General features: G+C 38.4%; 1 protein-coding gene across 14 annotated transcripts in view; it reads right to left on the bottom strand.

Annotated features, from left to right (window-relative positions):
* Positions 1 to 24,851, bottom strand: part of cacna1g (calcium channel, voltage-dependent, T type, alpha 1G subunit) — a 322,261-nt gene that overhangs the window by 90,894 nt on the left and 206,516 nt on the right. For 11 of the 14 annotated variants that reach the window (XM_017695914.2, XM_017695912.2, XM_017695906.2 and 8 more), the window contains exons 15-20: positions 23,272 to 23,337; positions 19,388 to 19,481; positions 17,428 to 17,609; positions 14,325 to 14,795; positions 12,275 to 12,375; positions 10,061 to 10,184 (exon numbers count right to left, since the gene is read on the bottom strand). In XM_017695914.2, coding sequence (XP_017551403.2) covers positions 10,061 to 10,184; positions 12,275 to 12,375; positions 14,325 to 14,795; positions 17,428 to 17,609; positions 19,388 to 19,481; positions 23,272 to 23,337 — 1,038 coding nt within the window. The remainder of the gene's footprint in view (positions 1 to 10,060; positions 10,185 to 12,274; positions 12,376 to 14,324; positions 14,796 to 17,427; positions 17,610 to 19,387; positions 19,482 to 23,271; positions 23,338 to 24,851) is intronic. The other 3 variants (XM_017695909.2, XM_017695908.2, XM_017695915.2) reach the window with 1 other exon arrangement.

Below are 24,851 nucleotides of genomic sequence, written 5' to 3'. Positions count from 1 at the left end.
ATCGTTCTAAATACCACCAAACAAGCTTATATTGTAATAATAGCAGAACCTTGTTTGGTGCTATATAGAACCATTTTCAAAAAGGTTCTATATAAAACCACATACCACACATTCTCCATCAATCTGAAGAACCATTTCACAATATCACAAACCTTTCAATCGTGCAAAGAGTTCTCTGAGTGTTCTTGGCTCTACACAGAATAATTTTCTAAAGTAAATAATCTTTATTTTACCTGGTTTCCTGATATAATGATTCAAAACAGTGACCAACAGGCCTTAAGGGTTAAAGATCCAAAGGAAGTGTGTGTAAATCAGTTCTTCGCATTCTTTCACAAATGCTTGTTAATGATGTCTTAAAATGACACTGATAACACAGAGCCTGCTTGCTCCTCCCAACAATTCTCAAATCAAAATTTCTCTCTGCATTCCTCTCCTGTCGCACAACTGTCCCACACACCAGGTGCTGTCATTTCCACCTCTCTGGCCTGAGCCGGGGACTGTGTGCTCCTCTTTCAGTCCCCCTTCCTGTCAACAAAGCTACATTATCAGAGTTGCAGCCCCTTCTGTTCTAATGAGCTCTCTGCAGAGTGGTGGGGCCTGAGCAGAAGCTGGTAAAAGGGGGATCTGCACTATGTATGAAACGTACACAGCTGTGTAAGGCCTTCCCAAGGTTTCCCCCATTACCAGCTCTGTTTCACATTGGATAATGGTGCAGTAGAACAGCTGGGAGGCAAGCTTTAAGTCCACGCTCCGCTAGCTAGGTGATAGCCAGATGCTGGCATTCCTGAACGCTTCAGTTAGCATCAACACTAAGCCACAGGCTTACTGTAATGGCTCTCAGCGCCGGGGATAGAAAGTCTCAAATGAACACGCTTTCAGCCCAGGCTGCATTTAAGAGCTCTATGTAAATATGCATGGAAATATGAAGTTGATGGTGGAGAATCTGACCCTGCCAGCAGCCAAAGCCTTTTATCACCACTGTCATAAACTTGGCCCAGGACCTGAGGGCCATCGAGAGGGACACCAAATGCAAAGAGATGAGAAAAGAGCTTTGGTTCTTTAAACAAGGATCAGGAAAGAAAACAACATTTACTCTGGAATGTGGAGAACATGGGCCCTCCTGCTTATTTATTCTTCTCCTCCTCTGTATGGGCCACGAGACCTTATGACTGTGTTTCCCATGACCCCCCACTCCTCATCTCCAGCCAGTTACAGCACACATACAGTAGTGTGTAAAAGTCAGGGAAGGGACCACCCTTTATTTCATTTCCTGTCAGAACAGCCATAAAGTATACGCTATTCATTTTTCAGTGTCTGACAAAAGCAAAAGACATATATTTAACAGAAAATTGAACAAAAATTGTGATGATAAATCCAACAGTATTTAATTCATCCACTTCTCAAACTGTCATCCTCAGATAAACAGCTTTGAGAGATAGAAAGAAAGTCAAGTTGCTTTAAATCCCCCAAAATCCACTGATGTTTCTGTCCATCCTTCCACTGTGAGTCTGAATAGATATGTAGCTGTCAAGAAACCGTTAATAAGAAAAGGAAATCCATCCTTCCATCCATCCATCCATCCATCCATCCATCCATCCATCCATCCATCCATCCATCCATCAACAACTCTGGTCAAATGACATGCTTTGCTGAGTTTCTAAGAGAAAATTAGTTACATATCCTCAACAATAGACTTAAATATGACATTGTTCTTCACATTTTTGTGAACTCAACATATTGGAAAATATAAAAAAATGTACCATAACCTTTGTCCAGGCCAGATTTTATGTGATTTTTTTCCATTATGTTAAATGCAGCAAATGAACAGTAACTGTATATTTTTCCAATGAATCACTCAATAAGACTGAGTATTCCATCACATAAAAGTGTTCAGCTTATCAGATAAGGAAATAAAGAAGTCTAGACAGCAGTATATGATATAAAAGTAATTTCAAGATGTTTTATATGATTGTTTTGAGATTCAAAACTGTGTAAATTTGTGTTTCCATAGTTATATAGTTGGCTTATAAAATACACATCCCAGCTCATGCTCCAAATCGAGTAACATCATTTTGATAGGTGAACTAATATCAATGCCATTATTTCAGTGTTTGATACCAATTTGTACTGATCTACAGGGGGATTTCATGTGTTAGTTAGTCTGTTATCTCCATGTTTGTCACTTTCTAGTTAGTCTCAGTGTCTGAGCTACACTGACCAAACGTGTGAGTGATTCATTTGTATAAATGCTAGTTACCTTTTATTTGACTTAATCTCGTTTACTTCAGTCCTCAGTTCAGTTCAGAGAAACTAGGAGCCTGTGTGAAAGTGTAGTCAGCAAGATTTCATAGGCTACATTTATATGAGTACACTGTGGTTATTTGTAATCATATGTATCACTAAGATATAATAATAAACATCATCAGTTGTTGTAGTCACTTTGTTTCATATCCCTGTTCTTTATTTCTAGGAATTCTAATGTTTATTATGTATCATTACGTCAATACTACACTTAAAATGTTCAGTATGATTTCAATTTTCCTTCAGCCCTGAACGGACTGCTCTGTATTTATTTTGTTTTCATATTAAAGACAACATAAGCAGTAATTGTGTATTAAAGTGTGCAGAACTATGTTATTTGTAGAAGGTGTGTTAATTTTTTTTTTTACTTAGAAAAACAAGAAAGCATCATTTTTATCAGGAACACCCAAACGTTTGCATATAACTGTAGACAAAAAGGGAGACAATTTGCACTAGAACATCATAACTGGACATCTCAGGAAAAAGGTTTTATGGACTGATGAGTCAAAATCTGTAATTGAGATTCTTCAGGAGAAACAAAAAAATGCAATCAACATCTAAGACTGAGCTTTGGAGGTGTGGAAAAATATCTATGCAGAGGCTTCTGTGAAATTTTCTGTTTAATGTAAAATGTTTCCAGCTTTTTTCTGACAATGAATATTGGATAACTTCACTTTTGGCTTAACAGCTGTTTTGACTGGAAATCAAATAAAAGTTTAATTTCTGACTTTTGCACAGGACTATATGTCACTCACACACTTCTGTCAGAGAGTGTTGTCCTGACATCATAGCTATGCTTTGGACTGCTTTTGAAAACAGGATGATTTTGTTTCCATGCCATATGTTTCCATTCATCGCTGAAGTGTGCAGTATGTGAATGTGCGTGTTAGAGTTCATGAATGAGGAACAGCATGCCAGAGAGCTTCACAACTGGATAGTCTTGAGGGACCAGGTCACATCCAGCTCTGCTCTCGCTCTCTAAATGCTTTTAAACATCTGAATTCTCTCGCTCTCAGAAAAACGTACACACGTACTACACATGCGCAGCAAGAGGCGCTACTCAGAGGTTGCACCACCTCTCCTTGGTCTCCTCCTCATCCATTTCTCATTAGTTTAGGTGGAGAAGTGGCACACTGAAATAGCTGAAAAATACCTAGCCTTAACAGGGGGTTCAGGCGGGGAGTCTGATGGAATTAGTTAATATCCAAATGAAGAAAAAGACAATTGCAAGCACAGCAGGATGAGAGAAAAAAAGACAAGTGTAATATGAATATTTGTGTAAAGAGCTTATTGCTTTTCAATTTTTCAATTAGTTACCACACATGCACGCGCACACACACACACACACACACACACACACACACACACACACACACACACACACACACATATATATATATATGTATATATATATATATGCACACATATAGTAGAAGCCTACTAAAATCATCTTGACTTTCCAAGTGAAAATAAGTGCAAGTGCAAATTCTATTTGCTGATTTTAACGTATTGAAACTTAATTCACTTAAGATTCAACAAAACATAATGTGATCAGGAGTCTCCAAACGTTTTACAGTTCCACATCAGGCAGAAAATAGAGACGGAAAAAACTTTGTGTTGTACTAAGGGTCACAGTAATGTCTTCAGGGGGACGTGCACAGACCACATACAGGCAAAAAGGCACATAGCAGAAACTGAATTACTTATTTAAACCTGCAGAATATAAAGGAGCATTCTGCTTCACCATGTGTCCCGGAAAACAATTACATGTAATAGTCTTTGGGATCTTTACCCACACATTCTGAGCTCTACACCATTATGTATCGGACAAAACTACCTAGACAGAATAACAGAACACAGTGCATTTCCATTCCATTTGATTTCCAGTGTTTTCGTTTACAGTCCAAATCCAAAGCCAGTATAGCTTCAAAGCTCATGGGCTCCATAGAAACTAAAGCTTTGCTGACTGACCTGATCCTTGCCATGATTTTCTAATATTACAGCCATATTATATACTCAACTATATAAGTAAGAACTGAGTAAAATCTAAAGGTATTTACTTCAACAGTTCGTTGTGATCTGTGATTCTAAATGGTCATTCTACATCTTTCCTATTTCTGCTGGAAACAATTGTGTAATTGCTGGGTACAGCTCTCTGGATCCAAAGCCACTCTCATCGCTCAACTAGCAAGGCAGAAAAGCATACAGAAAGAGCAATGCATGCAAATGTATGCAGTTCCATATATCCTCCATACGAAATGGGCTAAGACAGACCGCATGAGATGGCGTAATCATTTAAGCAGCCTCTGAATGACATCATGCCTGAACTGAACTTCTATATGTTCTGATTACATAATAGTAAGACATATGTCATAAAGTTCAATGTGCTAAACACCACAAGACCGCTGTGAGTAATCTTAAAGCACAACCTAATCATGTATTACATGAAAACTCATTGGAAGCAACCTCAACTGTGTATTCTCTAAATATTCCGTTGTAATTTTTTTCATCTAGTCCTCTCTTCCTGGCAGAAACAACATTATGGTTAATTTCGCATTGTCCATATTGCCCTGATTTATATGTCCCCCCTGCTGTAGAGGCCGCGGCACTGCTGTTCATTTTAAGGCCACTTAACATTACAGACATGTTTGAGGCATTGGCATTTGTTCTAACATTTCTTTTGGAAGTAGCTAAAGAAAAAAAACAGAACCAGGATTTTTCCACAGAGACAAAGTTTACTTTATGGTTGATGTTTGAAAGAAAAGCTTTGCATGTAACTTTTCTGTAAACCCTTCCATAATCTTTATTTATATGAATGCTGTATATTTGCCCCTGAAACAGTTTATTGACAAAGTTTAGCATACTTTTTTCATGGGTGACCCATACTTCCTGTGTCAGTATGATTATATTCTTTGGGCCATTTTTTCACACAGAGTTTCCAGCATCGCTTGCTTTATAGTTACAATGTCTAAAGTTACATTCAGACATGCAAAATAAGTAGACATATTTAGGTAAAATGAGGTAAAATGTAGGTACAATTTACCTGATTTTTTCTTCTCAAATAAAACCTTTGAAATTCAAAATTAAAACCAAAAGCAGTGATTTTAAATCCACACTGACCTGTAAGACTATGTTTTACTTTATTAACTTTATTTAGTTTTAACACTCAAACAAATCTTAACATTTCTGGACTATAAAATATTATGATTATGAACACTTTAAGGTTATGGAAACAATAGATGTTGTTTTCTTAGGCCAAAAAGGGAAAAGGTTCCATCCAGATTGTTACTAGTGTAAAATTCAAGGCCAAAAAGCCTTGAAAAATCTGTTATGGTATGGGTAGGTGTTAGTGGGTAACTTGCACATCTGTGAAAGCACTATTGAGGCAAAACATGTTTAGGAGCATCATATGCTGCCTTTTAGACAACATCTTTTTTGGGGAAGTCTATGCTTATTTCAACATGACATTCTGCATTGCTGTTCAATCAGAAAGTGCAGTGCTAGACCAGCCTGACTGCAATCAAACTACAAAGTACAACAACAAAGGCCCAAGTCTTTAGAATGAAGATCTTTCTTTCAAAAGTGGATCAATTGGTGTCTTTAAATCTCAGGGAGAGAAATGTTGCTTCAAGGAAACTTGAAGAAACAGAGGTCAACATGTTCCTATCCGAACTTATGTTTAAACATAATGCAGGTATCGAATTTGGGATTTTTTTGAGCCAATTTTCCATCAGTTCTATTTTAGCCTTTCACATTCAGTGCTTACTTCTTTTTTATATGTTTAATTTCATTCAGTTATAGCACCTGTACTGCTTTACAATCCTCTGACTTGAGATCTGTCATCTAATTTTAAACCTAAAGATATCAAAAAGAGAAAAACAACAGCTAAACCTCAGTTCCTGAGTTGATCAACAAAGTACCATGTTCCACTGTGGTTCTCTAGGAAACTCAGTAATTGACGACGTTTTGATTTTAACTCTTGACTTTCACTCTTACCCAAGTTATCTTTTTGCTGGCTTCTTTTACTTCTTGTAATCATTTCATTGAAGCAAGGGTTTGTTGATTTGTTTAAACCACACTAACGAGCTTTGGTTACATTACAACTCTATCTTGACATTTAGAAATACATACAATTTCACTTATTCCCTGGATTGTTTTTTCCATTGACTCCCAGTGAATTTATTTAAAAAAGAAAAAGCCGTCCAGTGTAATACTCATGTCATCTGGAGTTTCAGAATAGGGCAACAGTTAAAACACAGTCTTTCCTCTGGAGCAGTTCAGTCTCGTTTCAGACACTCAGTAATAACTGCATGTTTCCCCACGCTGGGAATAACACAATGGTAAGAAGCTGGGGTTTTCCCCTGCTAAACTAACAATACAATGAAAAGAATATAAAAATATCACGGCTACCATTTCTGAGGTTGCCTGGCTTACTGGCAGCTGTAAGCTAAAGCAAAGCCTTCTCCTGGCAAAGCCAATGATGTTTTCATTAAACAGAATAAAGGGCTCCATAAATAGCTGTACTGTATGAAATAAACATATCAAGAATATCATGAAGACAGACCTATAATAATAAGTCACCAAATCTTCTATAGGAAACAAATCTTTCAAGTGAATTTGTCTGCAAATTGCAAATTTCTATTTATATGCTTAAATGATATGGTAAAGTAACTTTAAATATTAGAATAAAAATGCATAAAACATAAAATGTGCCATAAATGTTGTATAAGCATTTAATGCATTATTTTTGTCTTCTAATATATCAAAACGGGTAAATAAATAGCAGTTGTTTTATTGATTTTCATAAGAATAAGTTCATCTACAGAGAACATACTTTTTTGCTATCCACAGAGAGAAAAAATTAGTACACATTTAATTTGACTAAAGATGCCCAAACTTTTGCTCATGACTAAGATCAAATCTGAAGGTAAAATAAAAGAATGTAAGTTTCCTCTGTGGTGTATCTGTAAGATCATACCCACATCTGATCAGAGTGAATCATAAAAATATATACATGGAAATGCAGGTAATAAAACAGCACTTAATTCAGCTTGCATGTGGTTTACATATCCCTGCTGAAGAACAAAGCCTCATATGTCCATTTGAAATATTTTCCAGTTTTTGACATAATCTGAAAATGCCTGTTGCCCATTATATTATGTGTAAGTTTCACAATGAATGCACTAAAATAAATGGCCCAAAATTACTTAGAAAAAAGTCCATGGACTTAAATTAAAAGTAAAGTAGGGTTTTTTTCCCACAGCAGTGATATGATTTGTAAATGTGAATCAGAATTTGTGGACTCAATTCTGATTTCAATTGAGTAGTGAGTATAAACAGATAAATGCTCAAGGATCAGGTACACAATCCTGACAGACTCTAAGAAGACTTCTTTTGTTGGCTGGTAATTTGGAAATTTAGGTGTCATTTGCTAATAATATATAAATTTAGGGAGTAATGGGCAACTGCATCTCTCCATGTAACTGAAGCTGATTCATCACATATGTGAATTTCAAGAATCAGGTGTAGCATTGTTATGACGTCGTTGGGGGCATTTAAATCTATTCTCCTTTCTATGCTATTCTGATGAAACTTCCCAACCACTTCAGAATCACTGTAAACTAGAGAAGCTAAGATTTTTAACAATATGCATTACTGTGTGTTGTATTTCACTGTAAAATCCCATCAATCTACATTAGAGTGCTCTGTATTGTCTTGACAGTAAAAGTGATCCAGCAGCTTAAATGACTCTATTTACATCTGTTAGAATGAATATTTTATGTTCATAAACTCGCAGAACTCAATAGCTGACTTTTTAGAGAATCAGAGATGTAGATCACCTAATGATGGTTAAATATACCTCCAAGGTACTGTCAAGACACCTATACCTGCTACATCCATCACACAATTGGTCACACTGTTTATTGTTAAAGTAGAAGTCAAATTTTTCGAAATATCATTGTACTTTAACTTTGTAGCTAAAGTGATTCAGAGTGGTTTTATGTGACATGATTCATAGTACTCACTGGCTTTACATGGTGGTGACTGCAACTAAGGATTGTGACATCTACAATACAAATATAACAATTTTATTTTCGTGCTAAAAAATGTCTTCTGAATTTTTTACATGTCTGTTGCCCTTTACATTATGTGTAAATTTTACAATGAATAGACTAAAATGAATAGCTCAAAACTATTTGAAAAAATGTCTGGCTCTGTTGATATAAACTGTTGGACTATTTGCTCACGCAGTTGTTCACAAAGTGGTGAACCTCACCTCATCCTTGCTTGTGAACGACTGAGCCTTTCAGGGATGCTCCCTTTATACCCAATCACGACACTCAACTGTTTTCAATGAACCTGTTCACCTGTGGAATGTTCCAAACAGGTGTTTTTTGAGCATTCCTCAACTTTCCCAGTCTTTTGTTGCCCCTGTCCCAACTTCTTTGGAACATGTTGCAGGCATCAAATTCAAAATTAAAGTTTATCCGTTTGAAAATGAAATATCTTGTCTTTGTAGTGTATTTAATTGAATATAGGTTTGAAAGGATTTGCAAATCATCGTTTTCTGTTTTTATTTATGTTTTACACAACGTCCCAACTCCACTGGAATTGGGGTTGTACTTGATTATGCAGAATTGTTGAAAAGACAGTGGAATCCACCCTTTAACAACAGTTGTACATGTTTATACAGCATATTTGACAAGGCTGTAAAAAGATGATATTTGGCTTCAAGCAACATTACCATTCTCTGCACTATCATAAATATTTTGGCATCTACTTTTGACACTTTAACAGAGGGATGAACGAGAAGGCACGGAAGCGCAATCCATATTAAATCCTTTTAGCTGACAATGTCCATGACTCTGCTGACCTTTGCTTTCATCTCTTCTATTTTGCTGCTCAGCATGTCAAGCAAGAGCACGGGTAACTGTCACAAGCAGTAAACAAGCAAAACTGATAATGAGAAGCAACTCTTTTAAGCCAGGCTGATCTCTCCTTTGGGTCTAAAAGGGGGCCAGAATAAGAAACGGAATCTTTCCCCACCCACCCCCACACACACACACACACACACACACATCTGCGCAATCCAGCATAATCATTCCTTTAGCAAATGTGTCAAGTAATCAACTTTAATTCTCAGCAGGCTGAGCCTCAGTGAATGCTGGACCTATTAAATATAAAATTCAGTTTATGTTTTGTGAGGCATAGAGTGCTTACAAAACACCTCCTGGAACCATTCAACTTTAATAATTACATCATTATATAAGCTGGAAATTACAGTAAGCACAAAACTAAGTACTATCTGTGCATTTTAATGCTTCTGTCAGGTTGCAGCCACATGCTTAAAAGAGAATGTGGGTTTGGATGTGTGTGTGTGTGAGAGAGAGAGAGAGAGAGAGAGAGAGAGAGAGAGAGAGAGAGAGAGAGAGAGAGAGAGAGAGAGAGACAGAGAGAGAGAGAGAGAGAGAGAGAGAGAGAGAGAGAGAGAGAGAGAGAGAGAGAGAGAGAGAGAGATTGAGATTTTCTTAGCTTCTGATTTGAGCCATTTATCTCCTTTTCAGTCATTAAAATGCAAGGGAACCTCCAGTTTAGCTACCTAGCCATGACTGTATTTGGCTTCATTCTCACCAATCAGTCAAAGAGTGATGTTGAAATGTAATCATTTATCAGAATTATTATCATTCTACTGAAGTGTGCTTTAATGTTGAGGCAGCAATGACTGGCTTTCAGTCTGCTCTCAAACATGTGAACTCACAGCACTTTTGGGATCAATCTTGGGCCTCTCCATAGCAATTGTGATGCAGTTGAGGAAGATGATGACAAGGACAACATGGTCAAACATCTTGTGCTTGATGATCTTGTTGCAGCTCACACGAAATCTGCAAAACATGATTAAGGTGCTTACTTAGCAATCAGAGGCATGTGAAAGTCATAAAACCACCCTTTTATTTATTCAATGTCCAGTCAAAATAGCCATTAGGTACAATTTATTTACATTCTAGTGTCAGAAAAAAGCAGTAGTCACATTTAACAAAAACTAAACAAAATGTATATAACCCTTACAGAAAATATATTTCACTGGTGAAGTGTGTAAAAACCACATATTGAGAAGTTTTCAGAACTTGTTCTAAAAAATTATTAAACTATAGAGAGAAATAGGACTCCTAAGAGCATAAAACCTGGTAGATCACCAAAACTGTCATCAGATAAAGAGTACTTAAAGATTTCAAGACAAAATCAAGCTCCACCTTGCTTCAGATCATAAAAAGAACATGTTTTTGTCAGTCCTTCTACTGTGAGAAGAAAACTAAAAGACCATTTACAAATCAAACAAAAAAGCTGGTGGTGTGTTTGAGAACAATGGAGTGACCACCTCAGAGCCCACACCTCAAGATCATTTCATATGTTTGAATTATTGGATCATGAGAAGCAAAAAATGCAACCAACTTCTAAGACTGAACTTTTAAGGTCTTTCTGCAGATTTCTGTGAAAGACTCAAGAAAAAAAATAATGAAAGGTTTTTCAGAGAAAATCAAGCTTCAGATCTGAATAAATCCACTACTAATTCTTCCATCCTTCCACTGTGAGAAGACAACTCAACACTATGTGTCTGATGTGTAGACAAAACCGGATGAAAATTACACTAGAACATCAAAACACTGAGTCTAGATCTTGGCTTCACTGATCGTGTTTGGGATTACCTGGGTGGTGAGAAGAAGAAAATGCAATCACCTTCTAATACTGAACTTTAAAGGTGTTTACAATAAGCATGGAAAAATATCCCTACAGATTTCTTCAGAAAACTGAAAGCAAGTTTCCCGAAAAACAACATAAGTTGTGATAAACGCAAAAGGTGGACACACAAAACATTAAAAATATTCATATTATATGTAGTTGTGAGTCATTTTCTGTTGAATATTTTCTGCGCTGAGTAACTCGCATTACATGGTCGTTTGGAACAGAGAAATCGCAACATACAGACTCTGCATCATAAACATTTCTGAATAGACACAAATTAAAGATACATAAAGACGTGTGTTTAGCCTTCAGTGGCACTGACTTTATGATTCCTAAGATGAATAAATAAAGTTCAGGGTGCTTTAATGTTTTTCAGACTTGGCCTGCTATTAAGGAATTTATGCACAGGAGGACACGGCAACTCCAAAGCGTTGTCATGCCAACCTCCTTCTCTCAGCTTCCATCTCTCGCTCTGTAGAAACAGCTATGTTGAGCCAGAAAAGGGAAGAAAGTAGACCAAGGCAATCCCTGATTCACAGCAGTAAACATGCCCATCAAGGTGGTACATTACAGTACAGTCCTTAGATAAGCAGCTAAGTTTTCTGCAGTTTGACTACAGCAGAATATCAATGATTCTGTCGTGATTCCAAAAAGATGACAAACATTATCAAGCCTAATCTTTTGCATAAGCAAGAATTCACATTATAAGAAGTTAAAGACATGTGAACTGTGCTGCTGTGCTCACTGTATACTAAGAGTAAGCTCCTGAATGCAGCATGGTCAGAGGCTGCATCTTCTTTGGGTTCACTGAAGGAGGAGGAGGATGATCGGGGGCTGTTTGATGTTTAATTAGTAAAGCGCTGGCAGAGTGTACCATGCAAAGCTGGCTTTTTCTCCCATCTTCTTTCCTTTTAATAAATGCATTCTACATGAAGCCTAATGCAAGTAGACACATATTTCAGAAGCATGGGAAGGCAAGGCTGAGTGGACTGGGCAGTGGTCTGCATGTGCCTGGGTGACAAGCTGAAAGCTCTGAGAGCCTCCTCTGGCCCCAAAGTAGCAAAGTGCCTGTGAGGGACATGGGAATCAGCATTAACTAAAACTATGTTCCTGGAGAGTTTAGTTCCAAAACACATAGCTCGAATGTGCTCCAATGCTTCTGAAACATCTACAAGTACACAAGAAGGACATTTTTGCATGTTGCAATAACAGTACAGTGGCATAACCTCACCTGGACTCTGGAGGAAACAAATACAAAGACCAGGTGCTCCTCTGTCTGCACCATTCAGGCTGCTTCCGCTCGAACCAGCGGTACAGTCGTGCTTGCCGACTCTGCAGATAAATGAGTAAATAAGAAAAACAAATAAGGCCAAATATGACCAAACTACATCACATACACTTCCATATGTTTTGTACAGATTATGATCCATAATTGAACTAATTATAATACAGTATAAAAGTTCTGATGTTGCAGTGTGATTGTCTTAGAGGCACTCTATGAGTATGAATGTCGCCTGATATTGACACTCTGATCGCATTTTTAAAATTCTTTAACCCTCTGAAACCAACAGAGACACAGTCAGAGCGTGTGGTGATCCATTATTCCATCAAAATCTGCATACACTCATTCATTCATTCATCAATATGACCACCTCCATGTTTCTACAAGTTTCTACTCATTGTCCATTTTATCAGCTCCACAGACTACAGACTACTCCATCTGTTTCTCTGATACTTTGTTAGCCCCCTTTTACCCTGTTCTACAGTGGTCAGGACCCAAATGGACCCTCACTGAGCAGGTACTATTTGGGTGGTGGATCATTCTCTGCACTGCAGTACCACTGATATGGTGGTGGTGTGTTAGTGTGTGTTGCGCTGGTCTGAGTGGATCAGACTCTTTGCCTTCATGCCTTTTCACTCTGCATAATTTCAGCCCTGGACTTAGCTAGCTAGCTAATTCTAGCTGGTTAGCTGCTACAGGTGAATGGCTAGACATCTTCTCTCTGCCTGTCTCCTCATCTAGTGCACAGAAGCAGCAGTTGTTCCAAGTTCACACCTTTGCTTACACTGAAGTTTGTTACATAATCTAATGCATTACCCTTAGAGTCTGCTACTGTTCATTATACCACTCACTGTTCATCTTGCAGATTACTGCATTGAAAAACATTTAGTACGTAAGTCAATTAAAGAAAAAGAAGAAGGAAAAAGTGGAATATAAACCAATTTCTGCTATTATGCAGTCTAAAAAATAAACTCATTACACACAAAGCTGACCCATTATTACTGCAGAGTAGTTTGTAGGTGGAGCTGATATTGTGGGATGTTATTTACTTCAGTGCGTGTTCAACAAAAAGAAAAATAAATATTAATGCTTTCATTTCAGTCCCCTTAATTGTAAATATTAACCAGGCAAATGTGAGGTACAGTTCTCACAGTACTAGATCATTTCTCGGTTAACATAATTCATATTTAAGCAGGGAAGTAAATTAGAAACATCTGCAAGTACTAGGTAAGTTACATGGCATCAATTGAAAGGACAAAATATAAAGGTATTTTATTCAGTAAGGCCAAAGTAAGAAACATTGCTTTCTTTTAGAGATTCACTTTCATTTCTTGGTAACAGATTTTTTTCAGCTATTTCTACTTTTTTCACAAGTGTTTTACACCATATAACTACCCAGTAGTTTTTACTTAAACTTACTTAAACATAACTGCATGGCACTTTGGAGACTGTATCTCACATATACACTTTTAATACTTAGAGTCTGTTGAATATTTCAGTGTAATTTAGTTAGATTTCCTTGGAACTCACAAATATGTTATCCAAAATAATTGCCCAGTACTCTGAAGTTTGTACCTCACACTTTCCTAATTAAGGCATACAACCTAAGGGACTGTAAAGAAAAACATTACCGCATATATTTCACAACAATTTTCCTTTGTCCACACTTCCTTTGTCCAACTCTTTTTTCATTGACTAACTATAATTGCTTGAAAAACTGATTTTCATGCAACCTGCAAAAGCCCACTCTCTATTAGCAACATTACGGTGTAGAACATTTTGGAAAACCTGTTAAAGCAGTTATCAAAGTTACCTCAAACATGCATAACTGATTTTCAAACATGCTAGCACTTTTACACCCATGCCTAAAGATGTTATAAAACAAGCTAAGCTTGAAGAAGAGACACTGTTGCCCTCCTTCACAGTAACACCACTACATTCAGTCATAGAGGCCAGCACTATTTTATAAAAGCCCAGGTGCAGATATGGACGTTCTCACCAGGTTTCCTTCATCATCACCATTGTCGTCTTCACTATGGTGGTCGTCCAGTGACAGCTGGGTGGTGGCACCAGTGGGTGAGCTCTTGCCATTGCTGAGCAGGTTCGGTGGGCGTGTGCTGTGGATGCTGGCGGATCGGTGCAGATAGGGCACTTGCAGAGTGTCTGGCGGCAGGTCAAAGGAACTGCGCGTCTCCAGAGACTCCATGCGCCTGTGCCGGGGCCTTTGGCCAAAAGAGTCTGTCCTGGACAGGGAGGCATCGTCTCCCTCTGAAGCCCCTCCGCCCTCTCTGCCCCCATCCTCGTCCGAGCTGGACTGGCCATCTCCGGAGAGCAGGGAGCGGCGTTCACCGCTCTGCCGCTTCTGCCTCTTCAGACTCGGGGCTCGGCCCAGACTGTTCCAGCTGGAGCGCCGGCTGTTCCAGCTGCTGCCTGAGCTCCAGGGGGCATGAGGAGAACTACGTGCACTTGACTGCAGGAGAAAAGGGCAGATGCAGGTGAGGTGGGGTCAGTCAATCATTAGGGTTACAGAATTGTCTAATCGTGTGGGAATCACTCAAGCTTTAAACAAAAACAGACAGAACAAACACTTTCAATGTGGTTTTAGTACAAGTGTTTTCTTTGTCAGTTTGCAATAACTACTTTATGTTCGGTGGGAAATTTAGCTTTTTCTTATTCAATAACAAGACCTTGGAATGCTGCCACTGAGATGAAGCCACTTCTGACACATTTGATGAGTTCATTTAACCATTGTGAGGCCCTCTGTGTCACAACTGCTAGTGTGCACTGTTTACAAATAACCAAAAATCAAATCTAAAGAATTTTCTGCTTACCCTGGATGTAATTTGTCAGCCAAGACACGTTTGCAGTCTGAAATTTGCTTGTTTAGGTTAGACCTGGAACTACAAAGCTAACATTGCAAACAAACACTAGAATTCAATAGCCAACCAAATTATTTCCATAAAAATATATTACCACAATGTCTTTTTATTCACTCAAACAGCAACCAGGTCTTGACTGGTCACACAGACTTAGTGATGCGGTTCAGAACGCAGTGTGACTGATTGAGAACTGAGAGCTGATCTATATCATATCACTGCAGCGATAAAAGTCGAGCAGACCTCTCAGACCATAAGGAACTAGTCAGTCCTGACTAAGGTAAAGACTAGACATGGAGAGGCAGTGTTTACCTACTATGCTACTCTTAAATGGAACCAGTTGACAGAGAGCATTAAAAGAGCCTTTAAAAGAGCCTAAATATTTTTACATCCAGGATGAAAATGCTTTTATTTGAGCAGCTTTAATCAATTTAAACATTTTAAAACACTGTTAGTGACAAAGGCACTTTTTATATTAATATAACTTTTAATTTTTAATTTGATTTTTAAGTCTCTTTTAAATCTTTTACTTTAAACATGTCATTTTATTTTTTTCATTCATTCATTTTTTAAACAGCTCCGTATTTTCTGATTCTGTATTTTCTCTTTTGTAAAGCACTTTGAATGACAGCAGTCTATAATCAGTTTTGTGACAATGACAGTCATAAATATTAAGGAATCTCATCCAAAATCATTCTTGCTTTGTGAATAGCAGCCCTGATGCTGTCTGAATTAGCTGCCCAATGAGGTTTTGTTCATTTTTATAGTTCACAGCAAGTTATCCTGTGATTAAAACCACAATGACTGCTCTGCAGGATCTCAATGAAGACCGAAGAGAAATTTTGGCAATGTATTTTAACAAAAATAAGTTAGGCTGTTTTAGTGACCGTTGTTCTAGTGTTTGAAGTGTTGAAATGTGTGTTAACCAAATTAGCCTCACAGAAGCAAAATTCAGACTTTTTTTGGCTGACTTACTACTCATAACCAGACCCTGATCATCTGATGCGTTTTATGGGCATGTGCCCAGGATCCAGTGCCACCAGGGAGCCCCCACAAATAATTATGAGAAAATCTAAACAGCTGTTTTTACTCTCAGTGGGAACTTTACTAGCGGCACAATGAAAGAGAAAAGAAAATGTCATTGTGTTATGGCTGATCACAATCCTGAAGCTCTCAATGTCTTTCCCAAACATCTGCTCCATTTTCTCATCCAATCATTGCTTAGCAACTGTTCCACTATCTGACTTTACCACGATCAAGCTTTCAGATTTTTTAGCAGAGAGCTAGTTTTCCTTTAAGTGTACTTCGAATTTGAAGCTCCAGATATTCAAAAGTTGTGCCTGGGGGACCTGTGAAAGCGAAACCTGAAACATGCCCATTTCCAAAGCCGAAGCTAGAAAAAAGTTGCATCATCCTTGTCGCCCCTGTCAGTAAGATATAAATGGGAGAAAAAAATTTCCTTGCCCATACTGTAGCAGTATGCTTTAGCTAGGATGCATGATAGTTTGGCTTTAAGTTTGCTGCTTTGCTCCATCTAGAGATACATTACAGATGTTCAATTTTAATGTAGGACGTCTTCATTGGTGTAATTGTGTTGCGGGTCAAGAGTGGATGCATGCTTTATAGGTTGTTGTTCTTGTTAAGTAATTAAGTAGTAAGTAATCTTGCAATTGTTTAGTGCCTTGTGTAACCTGCTGTGGTATTAAAGTATTCACTGACCACCCAAAAAAGGTAGTCAGAATAGGGTCCACCAAATATTTGTGCCCAGGAGCCAACAAATTGATATTCCAGGCCTGCTCAGAAAGGGAAATTAAGCCAATTTGATTTTTCACCAGACTTTTACTGTAAAGGCTTTCTCTTAACCCTTTTTCAGAGTAGTCGTAACATGCAACTGTGGCTTGTTTTGGAGGTCCCTTCTATGTGCAATGTATTTTGATGGAAATGTGTATGATTTCTGGCTTTTTTTTGTAGGCCAGGCAAGCAAGTCAGCAATTATAAATGTGTTTTTATTGTGTTTAAATGATACTTTTTAATTGTGCCAGCACATAACATTTTAAAATCAAGGAAGCTACAGTTGTGTTGTCTGTTTTATCTCGGCACAGCCGTCTTTGTAGAGAGGTGTGAACTGTTTTCACAGCTGGGGGTGTACTGCATATTGCTGTTGTATCATCAAACTGTTTTCAAACTAACCTTAACTGGCGCCATTACAAAAACCTCTGTACTGACCGGAGACTTTTCTTGGCAGCTGGGGTCCATGGACACATTGCTACCCCTGCGGGACTCTTGGCCCAGAGTGGGGTCTCCTCCTCCTGAGATCTTGGGGACAGGCATTGGTGTGGCAGCAGTGTGTGTGATAAGAGGCGGTGTGAGGCTGGCCTTCAGATCCACATGACCATTGATGGGCACGACTACAATCAGAAAGACAGGAGGAGGTAGTGTAGACCCACTCAACATCACATTCCTTCAGAAAACATGACAGATAACTGCAAAATACATGAGCTACATTTCTTCTAACATAAATATTTCATAATGCCCTTAGCCCTTAGAAAAGAGCAGGTGCTACAAACAGAAATAAAAGTAAGCTATCTGAGCAGATACAATCACACTGGGGACCATAGTGAAGACTTGGTCCCTTAGAGACTTTACTGGACTTGTTACATGACTACTTACACAATTTTACGCCCCTGACGTATGAGTATTCTAAAAATAAAGGTGCCAATAAAGGTTCTTCAGAGCAATGCCATAGAAAAACTACTTTTGGAACCTTTCAATGGATGGAATAATTTTTGTATATGAGATGTGTGAATCTAAAGAACCTTTTGAAGGCTTCAATATAATGTAAAGATTTCATACCAAAGTTTTTCCCCTTGAATCATGTGCTCGAGCCATGAATCATTTAAGAAGCTTTATTTCAGTGTATTTACAGTAACATAATGCATTTCTTGCCTACATTAGAGCACCAACAAACACAGCAATTTTTTTGTACCTATATGATTCTAGTAACACCACTGGCTTGCAGAGTGCTGGCCAGAGTAATACATTTCTAGAGTAGTGGTTCCCAACCTTTTCAACAGCGTGGGTGCTGGAGCTTAGGGGTCATGTTTTGCTATTGTCAAAGAACATTTTGTTTCCAAATGGTGAAGTAATTGGACAGCTTCAAAGATCATGGAGGCCAGCTACTCTCAGTATACCACATAAAATGGCTTTGCCAGATTATCAACCCCAGTAACAACAAATCTGTATTTTATGTAGCTGTCAGTACATTTTGGTCTTTTTCTGATGGGATCATTGTCTTCAATGTTTTTTGTTGTTGTTTTTATTTTGGGGTTTACAGCACCATTAAAAAAGTATTTTAAAGTTATGAATGTAAATTCTTCATTTTTGACATTTTCACTTGACACTTGACATCAACCAAAAGCTGTTAGAAGTTAAATTACTATTAATACAGTCATATGCAAATTGAATACGCCTGGTCAAATAATTTGTTTTGTTGATTGTTGAACTCTCTACAGGGAAAAAAACCTAAAAATGGCATTTTCTGCAACATTTAGAGCTTAATGTTAATTTATTTGCTGAATTTAACCCCTTAACAAACCATTTAACACTTCTATAACCCAAGAACAGTTCCATTAGTTTGCATTGGAGTTCTCATAGTACTGAATAATATATACAATAAATCTGGAATGCTCAGGGGTCAACAGGTTAGGGATGAAAACATAAATATATAAAATGTTATACAGTATATAGTCTATATTATATAATATATAACAGATAACATGATATATAACATATATACATAATATAAAATGGCCATAAATTTGTGCAGGCCACATTTTTCCCAAGTATGTCAAATTCAACAAATAAACAGTAAATAATCAACCATAAACAGTAACTGTGCATCAGAATGTGCAGAAGTGTGTTCTCTTTAGAGGATGTGTTCCACTTAGAAAACAAATTAAATGTGATTTGTATGCTTTTGCCTACAACTGCGTAGCGGATTTCAGCAGTGGGGCTACTTCTCACTGCTACCCTACTATCAAACAATCCACAGCATGGAACCTGTCCACAGAGTAGTGGCTGGGAACCTCTGTTCTACAGGCCATTCAGGCTACAGATGCCTTCTAGCACAACACTGGTGTGACTGCTTTCATATTAAGGCAAAGTATCTTGTGCCACTAGGTCTCACCTGAAGAAGCTGACACATCTTTTTTGCTTCCACGCACATCATCAATGCTCCGTGCATAGAAGTCTGCTTCTGAGTCCGACTTTGAGGCATCTCCCTTCATTACATAGAGAAAGAGAGCAAGCATCAACAGAGGACAGTAGACAGATGGTACCTGGAGTTAGGGCAGTGTGGGCAGAACAGGGTAAAAGACAGGCAGGTCAGTGTGGCTTTGGCCTTCCCACCCCAGCAGCTCTCACACATAAAGGCCAGAGGGTCACTGGAGTCCATGGGAGAGCCATCCTGGTCTGAGTAGTCCACAACAATGTAGTGCCTGCATGCATGGACAAGTAACAGCCTGCAGTACCACTCTGAAACCACTGCCATCGTTCTATCAGCTGTTTGCTTATCCGAGGACTAAATATTTGTCAGACATATCACTCGCATGTATTTCTGAAAGGGTGATCTCATGATCAGACCATCTGTTTTATTTGTGTAAAGGCGAATCCACATGGTGTCGAATATGTGTGGGTTTTTTTTTTTTTTTGTATTTTTTTCCCAGCCCACTGGAGGAGCAGCTTCAGCACGTCCAATAATCAGACTGTAGAAATAAACACAGCTATTTTTACCAGGGGGCTCGCCTCTTTATTTTGTCCATATCCAGCTCCCCCTGCAGTCTGAAGAAAACCCGGTGTTTCAGTGTGGTCTAGCACAAAATATGTCAACCCTGGGTGGTTTGTCAGAACAGCAGTACCGATTAAGAATCTCTATCTCTCTCTCTCTCTCTCTCTCTCTCTCTCTCTCTCTCACTCCCTTTTTTATCTTTCTCTCTCAACCTCAAGCTGAAAGCCAGGCCAAAGCAACCTGGATTCAAGGGGACATCCTACGTTTCTGTTTTCTAAGCTTAAAAATGACTTTCAGAGATGCATATGTCCATCTGGATGCTGCCTGATTTCGAACATGAAAAGCAGCAGAAAATTGCACTGGGAAAGTGGCATCTTAATGAACCAGCCAATTAACAGTGGAGCACTTGCCCATGAAACTGATGCCAAGATAATTATTTTGCAATCCCTTTCGGTATGTGATTTCCATACCTACTGCTCTATGAAGCTTAAGAGAGGAAGAGATAGCGGGAACCATTCGGACAAACCTTTCCAACTACAAAGGACAATGTCTCCCATTGGTTTCACTTTCCAACGATCTGCCCCAAGCTCTAAGTTTGGAGCAATTCTTTCTCTGCAACAGAGCAAGAAAACTACGAATGGATGATGACAAAAATTTGAGTCTGAAACCATTGAGATCACATTGAACTCATGTGCTAAACACATCACAATAAAACAATATTTAGTTCACATGGCTAAAACAAGGGACGGTGAACAGGATTTGTCAATACGGGTGAACACAACAGCAAAAAGCTAATAAGGCGGCGACAAAAACAAAGAAATTTTAAAAGTTGTTAAGGTTCTGGAGCTGAGATCTATAAATCAATGCGAGGGAAGGGATTTTGCCCCACCTCTGAGTGAAAACTAAAACAAGAGAAGCACAGCTGTGATAGGTAGAACTCGCAGAGCGACACAGCAAATTATTGTTTGCTGTTAGCTTTTAGCTTTAGCAGCTCTCAGCAACCACTTTGTGGTTACTCACGATGAGCCCATTGCTGGGCCCAGGAGATGGCTCAGGTTGCCGGTGTGGAGCGGGCAGGGGGAAGCCCTGTCTGGCCATGGCTCAGCTATCTGACTCCTCACTCCCACATGGCCTTTCTGAGCAGAGAGACCAGGCGGAACGGTAAGACAATAGCCTCAGAGAGCACTGGCTTCTGGAGCATTCACTGACCTTTTCACTTTTAGTGTCTAGGAAAATAGGAACTGACAATTCTGGGGATCAGTAATAATTGCCAAATGGTCAAAAATTCAAAGGGTTGAGTTAACCATTGCTTTACTGACCGATATGACTGACAGTTGTAGACTGTGAATTGTCAAATAAATGTACCAGTTTTAAGGCTCAAACAGCAAAAAAACAAATTCAACATTTCTGCATGATTCAGTCATCGAGATGTTGACAAAGTTATTCAGAGTGGTTTGAAGCAAAAGACTTAACTGTAGAGAAACGTACTCACTCTGATTTCTTTACAGTGGTGGAGATCAGGAGTCACAATGTTAATGACGTAAATATAGCCCTTCTATTTACTTTCAAAAACAACCAGCAAACCTACATGCTTTTTGAAGTGGCATGTAAGGTTTGGAATGGTAGAATAGTGGTAAATTTAAAAATGTATGTTTTCTTGAGGTACTATTTTGCCTTACAGTACCCTGCACATGAATGTGCTTTGAACAAATACATATTTTCAAGTTATAACATAATCTCAAAAATACTGTAAAACAATGTCTCAGGCATCTGGCAGTGTATCATTTCATGTGTTAACTGTCTGTGAAGGAGTTTCTAGAGGTATTACACTCTTCAGATGTCGGGTTCCTATCACTACCACTGTAAGCAATTCAATTCAGCTAAAATAACGAGATTCATGCTTACTTGCCAAATTTATTTCACTCGCTTTATAATGAATTGGGGCCGTTCATTCCGTAAAACAGTTAGAATAACCATGAAAACACATGGCTAAACAAATATTTAAGTGTAATTATGTCATGAACTTATTTCTCTATCATTACTGCTATTGGGGAAGAACGGGAACGGGAATGGGAAAAAACGGGGCAGTCAGCAAAGGCTGCTGTAGGGTTTAAGGGGTTAAGCATGGTGGTTTTTTGTGCTCCAGTTCAACCTGTATTGCTGTAATAGAAGCGAGCACTTGGTCTCCAAACAGACTGACATACTACTCATTGCATTATAAAACTTGTCACAAAGTTTGGGTGCTTAATTGGAACGATTTTTGCAAAAACAGATATGGGACCTCAATATCTCAACTAAATGAAGTTTGATTTCCACTCAAACTTCTGAAACCACTGGGGTCACCGATAAGATAATCTGCTGGGACTTTGCCTTCATTTTGGACAAAAGTTGGATAAATAATTTGTTCACAAAAACAGCTTTTAATCTAGGGACACTCTAGGGAAAGACGTCGAAACCTGACCAGACTTGCTCAGCTTATTATAATAGGCAAGTCCTCACATGAACTGTGTTAAAAGCTTTTGTGTGAGACATTTGGGGTCCGCATTTGCTCAGGAGGATCAACGAAAGTTACAAGCCGTTTAGCAGACATGGCATATAGCACCAATGGCTCGTAATGACCTCCTACTGCATGTGTCACCTAGCACAGCTGCATGGATGGAAAAATAAAGTAGATGATTTCCCAAAAAAACAAACAAACAAACAAACAAATTAAATAAATAAAAACAAAATCAGACTGAGTCTCCTCTACAGGGTCAAGAGCTGATTGCTTTCATTATTGCCCAGGTTCTAAGCTCAGTGTCTGATTATTTCAATAGGATTTGTAGTCATACCAATGACAGCATGCAGTGAAAAGCTCTGTTAGCAAACAGGAATAACAGTAAGGCGAACAAAACACTCTCGAATGTGGGAATAGCGCTCTAAAGCATCTTAGCCAGAGTGATTTTGAAGTCCATTTAAAGTGACTTCCCATTCCTTTTATTTGCTTTTGTTCGGTAGTCTGGCTGGCTTTGCCTGATTTCACTGTGGCTTTCCATAAGCCCAAACATGTCCTCTTGGCCAGATAAAATAAGGAGGCTCTGCTAGGTTTGTGTTTGCCTGCGTGCATTGAGCAAGTGAACCTGAAGAGGGACTTTGAGTTGAATCTGCTTCTACAAATAAATAAATAAATAAATAAATAAATGTATATACAAATAAATAAAAACAAACACAAGTGACATCGTCCACAAATGCCGGGGTCCTCCTGGTTAGTCTCACTGGGTTATATCATGCGGAGTGCTACATACCCCTGAGTCTATTGGCAGCTGAATACAGCTCAGCTGGCCATGCAAGTCTTCCCTCTTGGTCAATTCCTAAAGTGGAGATGTGTTAGGTTTTTACCACAGAGGGGAAAAGTCGTTAAAAAGATGGCAAAACAGCACAGTGATGATGAGAAAGGTGTTCAGGATGAGATGCTGTGATGTTAATATTAGCCTCAGAAGCTACAGTTGTCTCTGGCAGTCAAGCATGCAATTTGATGGTGATCTTTTCTCACTCATAGATCAACGAAACAACAATTTCTCTTGGAAGTGCTGATTTTAAACTTTCAATCAATACTGCATTGGTGTTTGTGAGTAGAAGAGGAGATGGTGTTAGTTATTGTGTATATAGTGTTGTTTTTGTCATTTTCTGACACTGTAACAAGCATAAATAAGTCATAAGTGCAGACTTTGGTTAAACTAAATGTAAATTGAACACATTACTCAGCTTTTCAGGGTTAATATAATGTATATTAGAGCGCAGTTGGGGTTTTATGATTGCTTCTCATAGTGCATACATTCACTTTTAACACAAAAGCTACAAACCCTGTTTTAAAAGAGTTGGGAGGTGAAATCAAATAAAGTTCTGACTGCCCTATCCACATATCACATCAACGTGCAGAAACGCTGTCAACGGATCATCTGACATGGACCGATGCACAGTAGAATCATGTGCTGTAGTCTGATGAGTCATTTGTTCAGATTGTTTAAGGAAATAATGGTGGTTGTGTTCTCTGGTTCAAGGAAGTAAAGGATCATTCAGATTCTTACCAGAATAAAGTTTAAAAGCCAGCATCTGTCATGGTATGGGGGTGTATTAAGTGCATAACTTGCACATTCTTTTTCAGGGACATCTATGCTCATTTCAACATGACAATGCCAAGAAAGATTCTGCATGTGTTTCAACAGAATGGCTGCATGATGAGAAAGTGCGGGAGCTATCTGGGCAATCTGTCTCATTATGAAAAGGCAAATACTGCATCAAAGGCCCCCTGCGCTTGTGCAGCTGAAGACTGTTATCACTGAAGAATTTCCTTTCAAAATTAGATCAACTGATGTCTTCAGTTCCCAAACAATTACTAAATGCTGTTAAAAGAAAAAGTGATGTAATACAGTAGTAAACATGCTATTGTGCATTTTCTGGAATTTGGTAAATAAATAGGGTTCATAAGATAAAACAGAAATTCTAATGTGTTGGTACTGTTTTCAATATAATACAGGTCAAACACAATTTGAATTTTTTTATTGGAATTTCACATACAGTCCCAACTTTTTTGGGAATGAGGCGTTGTAATAACGTACATATCGACGTCCGGCTCTTTTCTATGTTAAATAATGTTACTTCTCATGCACATCCAGGCAATTTCACAAGCTAAACCTGTCAGATGGATCTAATAAATCTGATTATGGTGGTGAAAGATCTTAATAAGGCTTGGCCCACAATTTATGTATGTGTTAAAGGACTCTTGTGTTATTGAGTTATAAAACACTACATATAACTCCATGTAAAGGTAAATTAGTGTTCAACGAAATAGATCTATTGCAGGAGTACTGCAGCACTAGCTGAC

Source organism: Pygocentrus nattereri, chromosome 13, assembly GCF_015220715.1.
Source record: "Pygocentrus nattereri isolate fPygNat1 chromosome 13, fPygNat1.pri, whole genome shotgun sequence".
Taxonomy (NCBI): Eukaryota; Metazoa; Chordata; class Actinopteri; order Characiformes; family Serrasalmidae; genus Pygocentrus; species Pygocentrus nattereri.
Note: the sequence above shows the minus strand (reverse complement) of the source record. Positions and strands in the feature narration are given on the sequence as shown.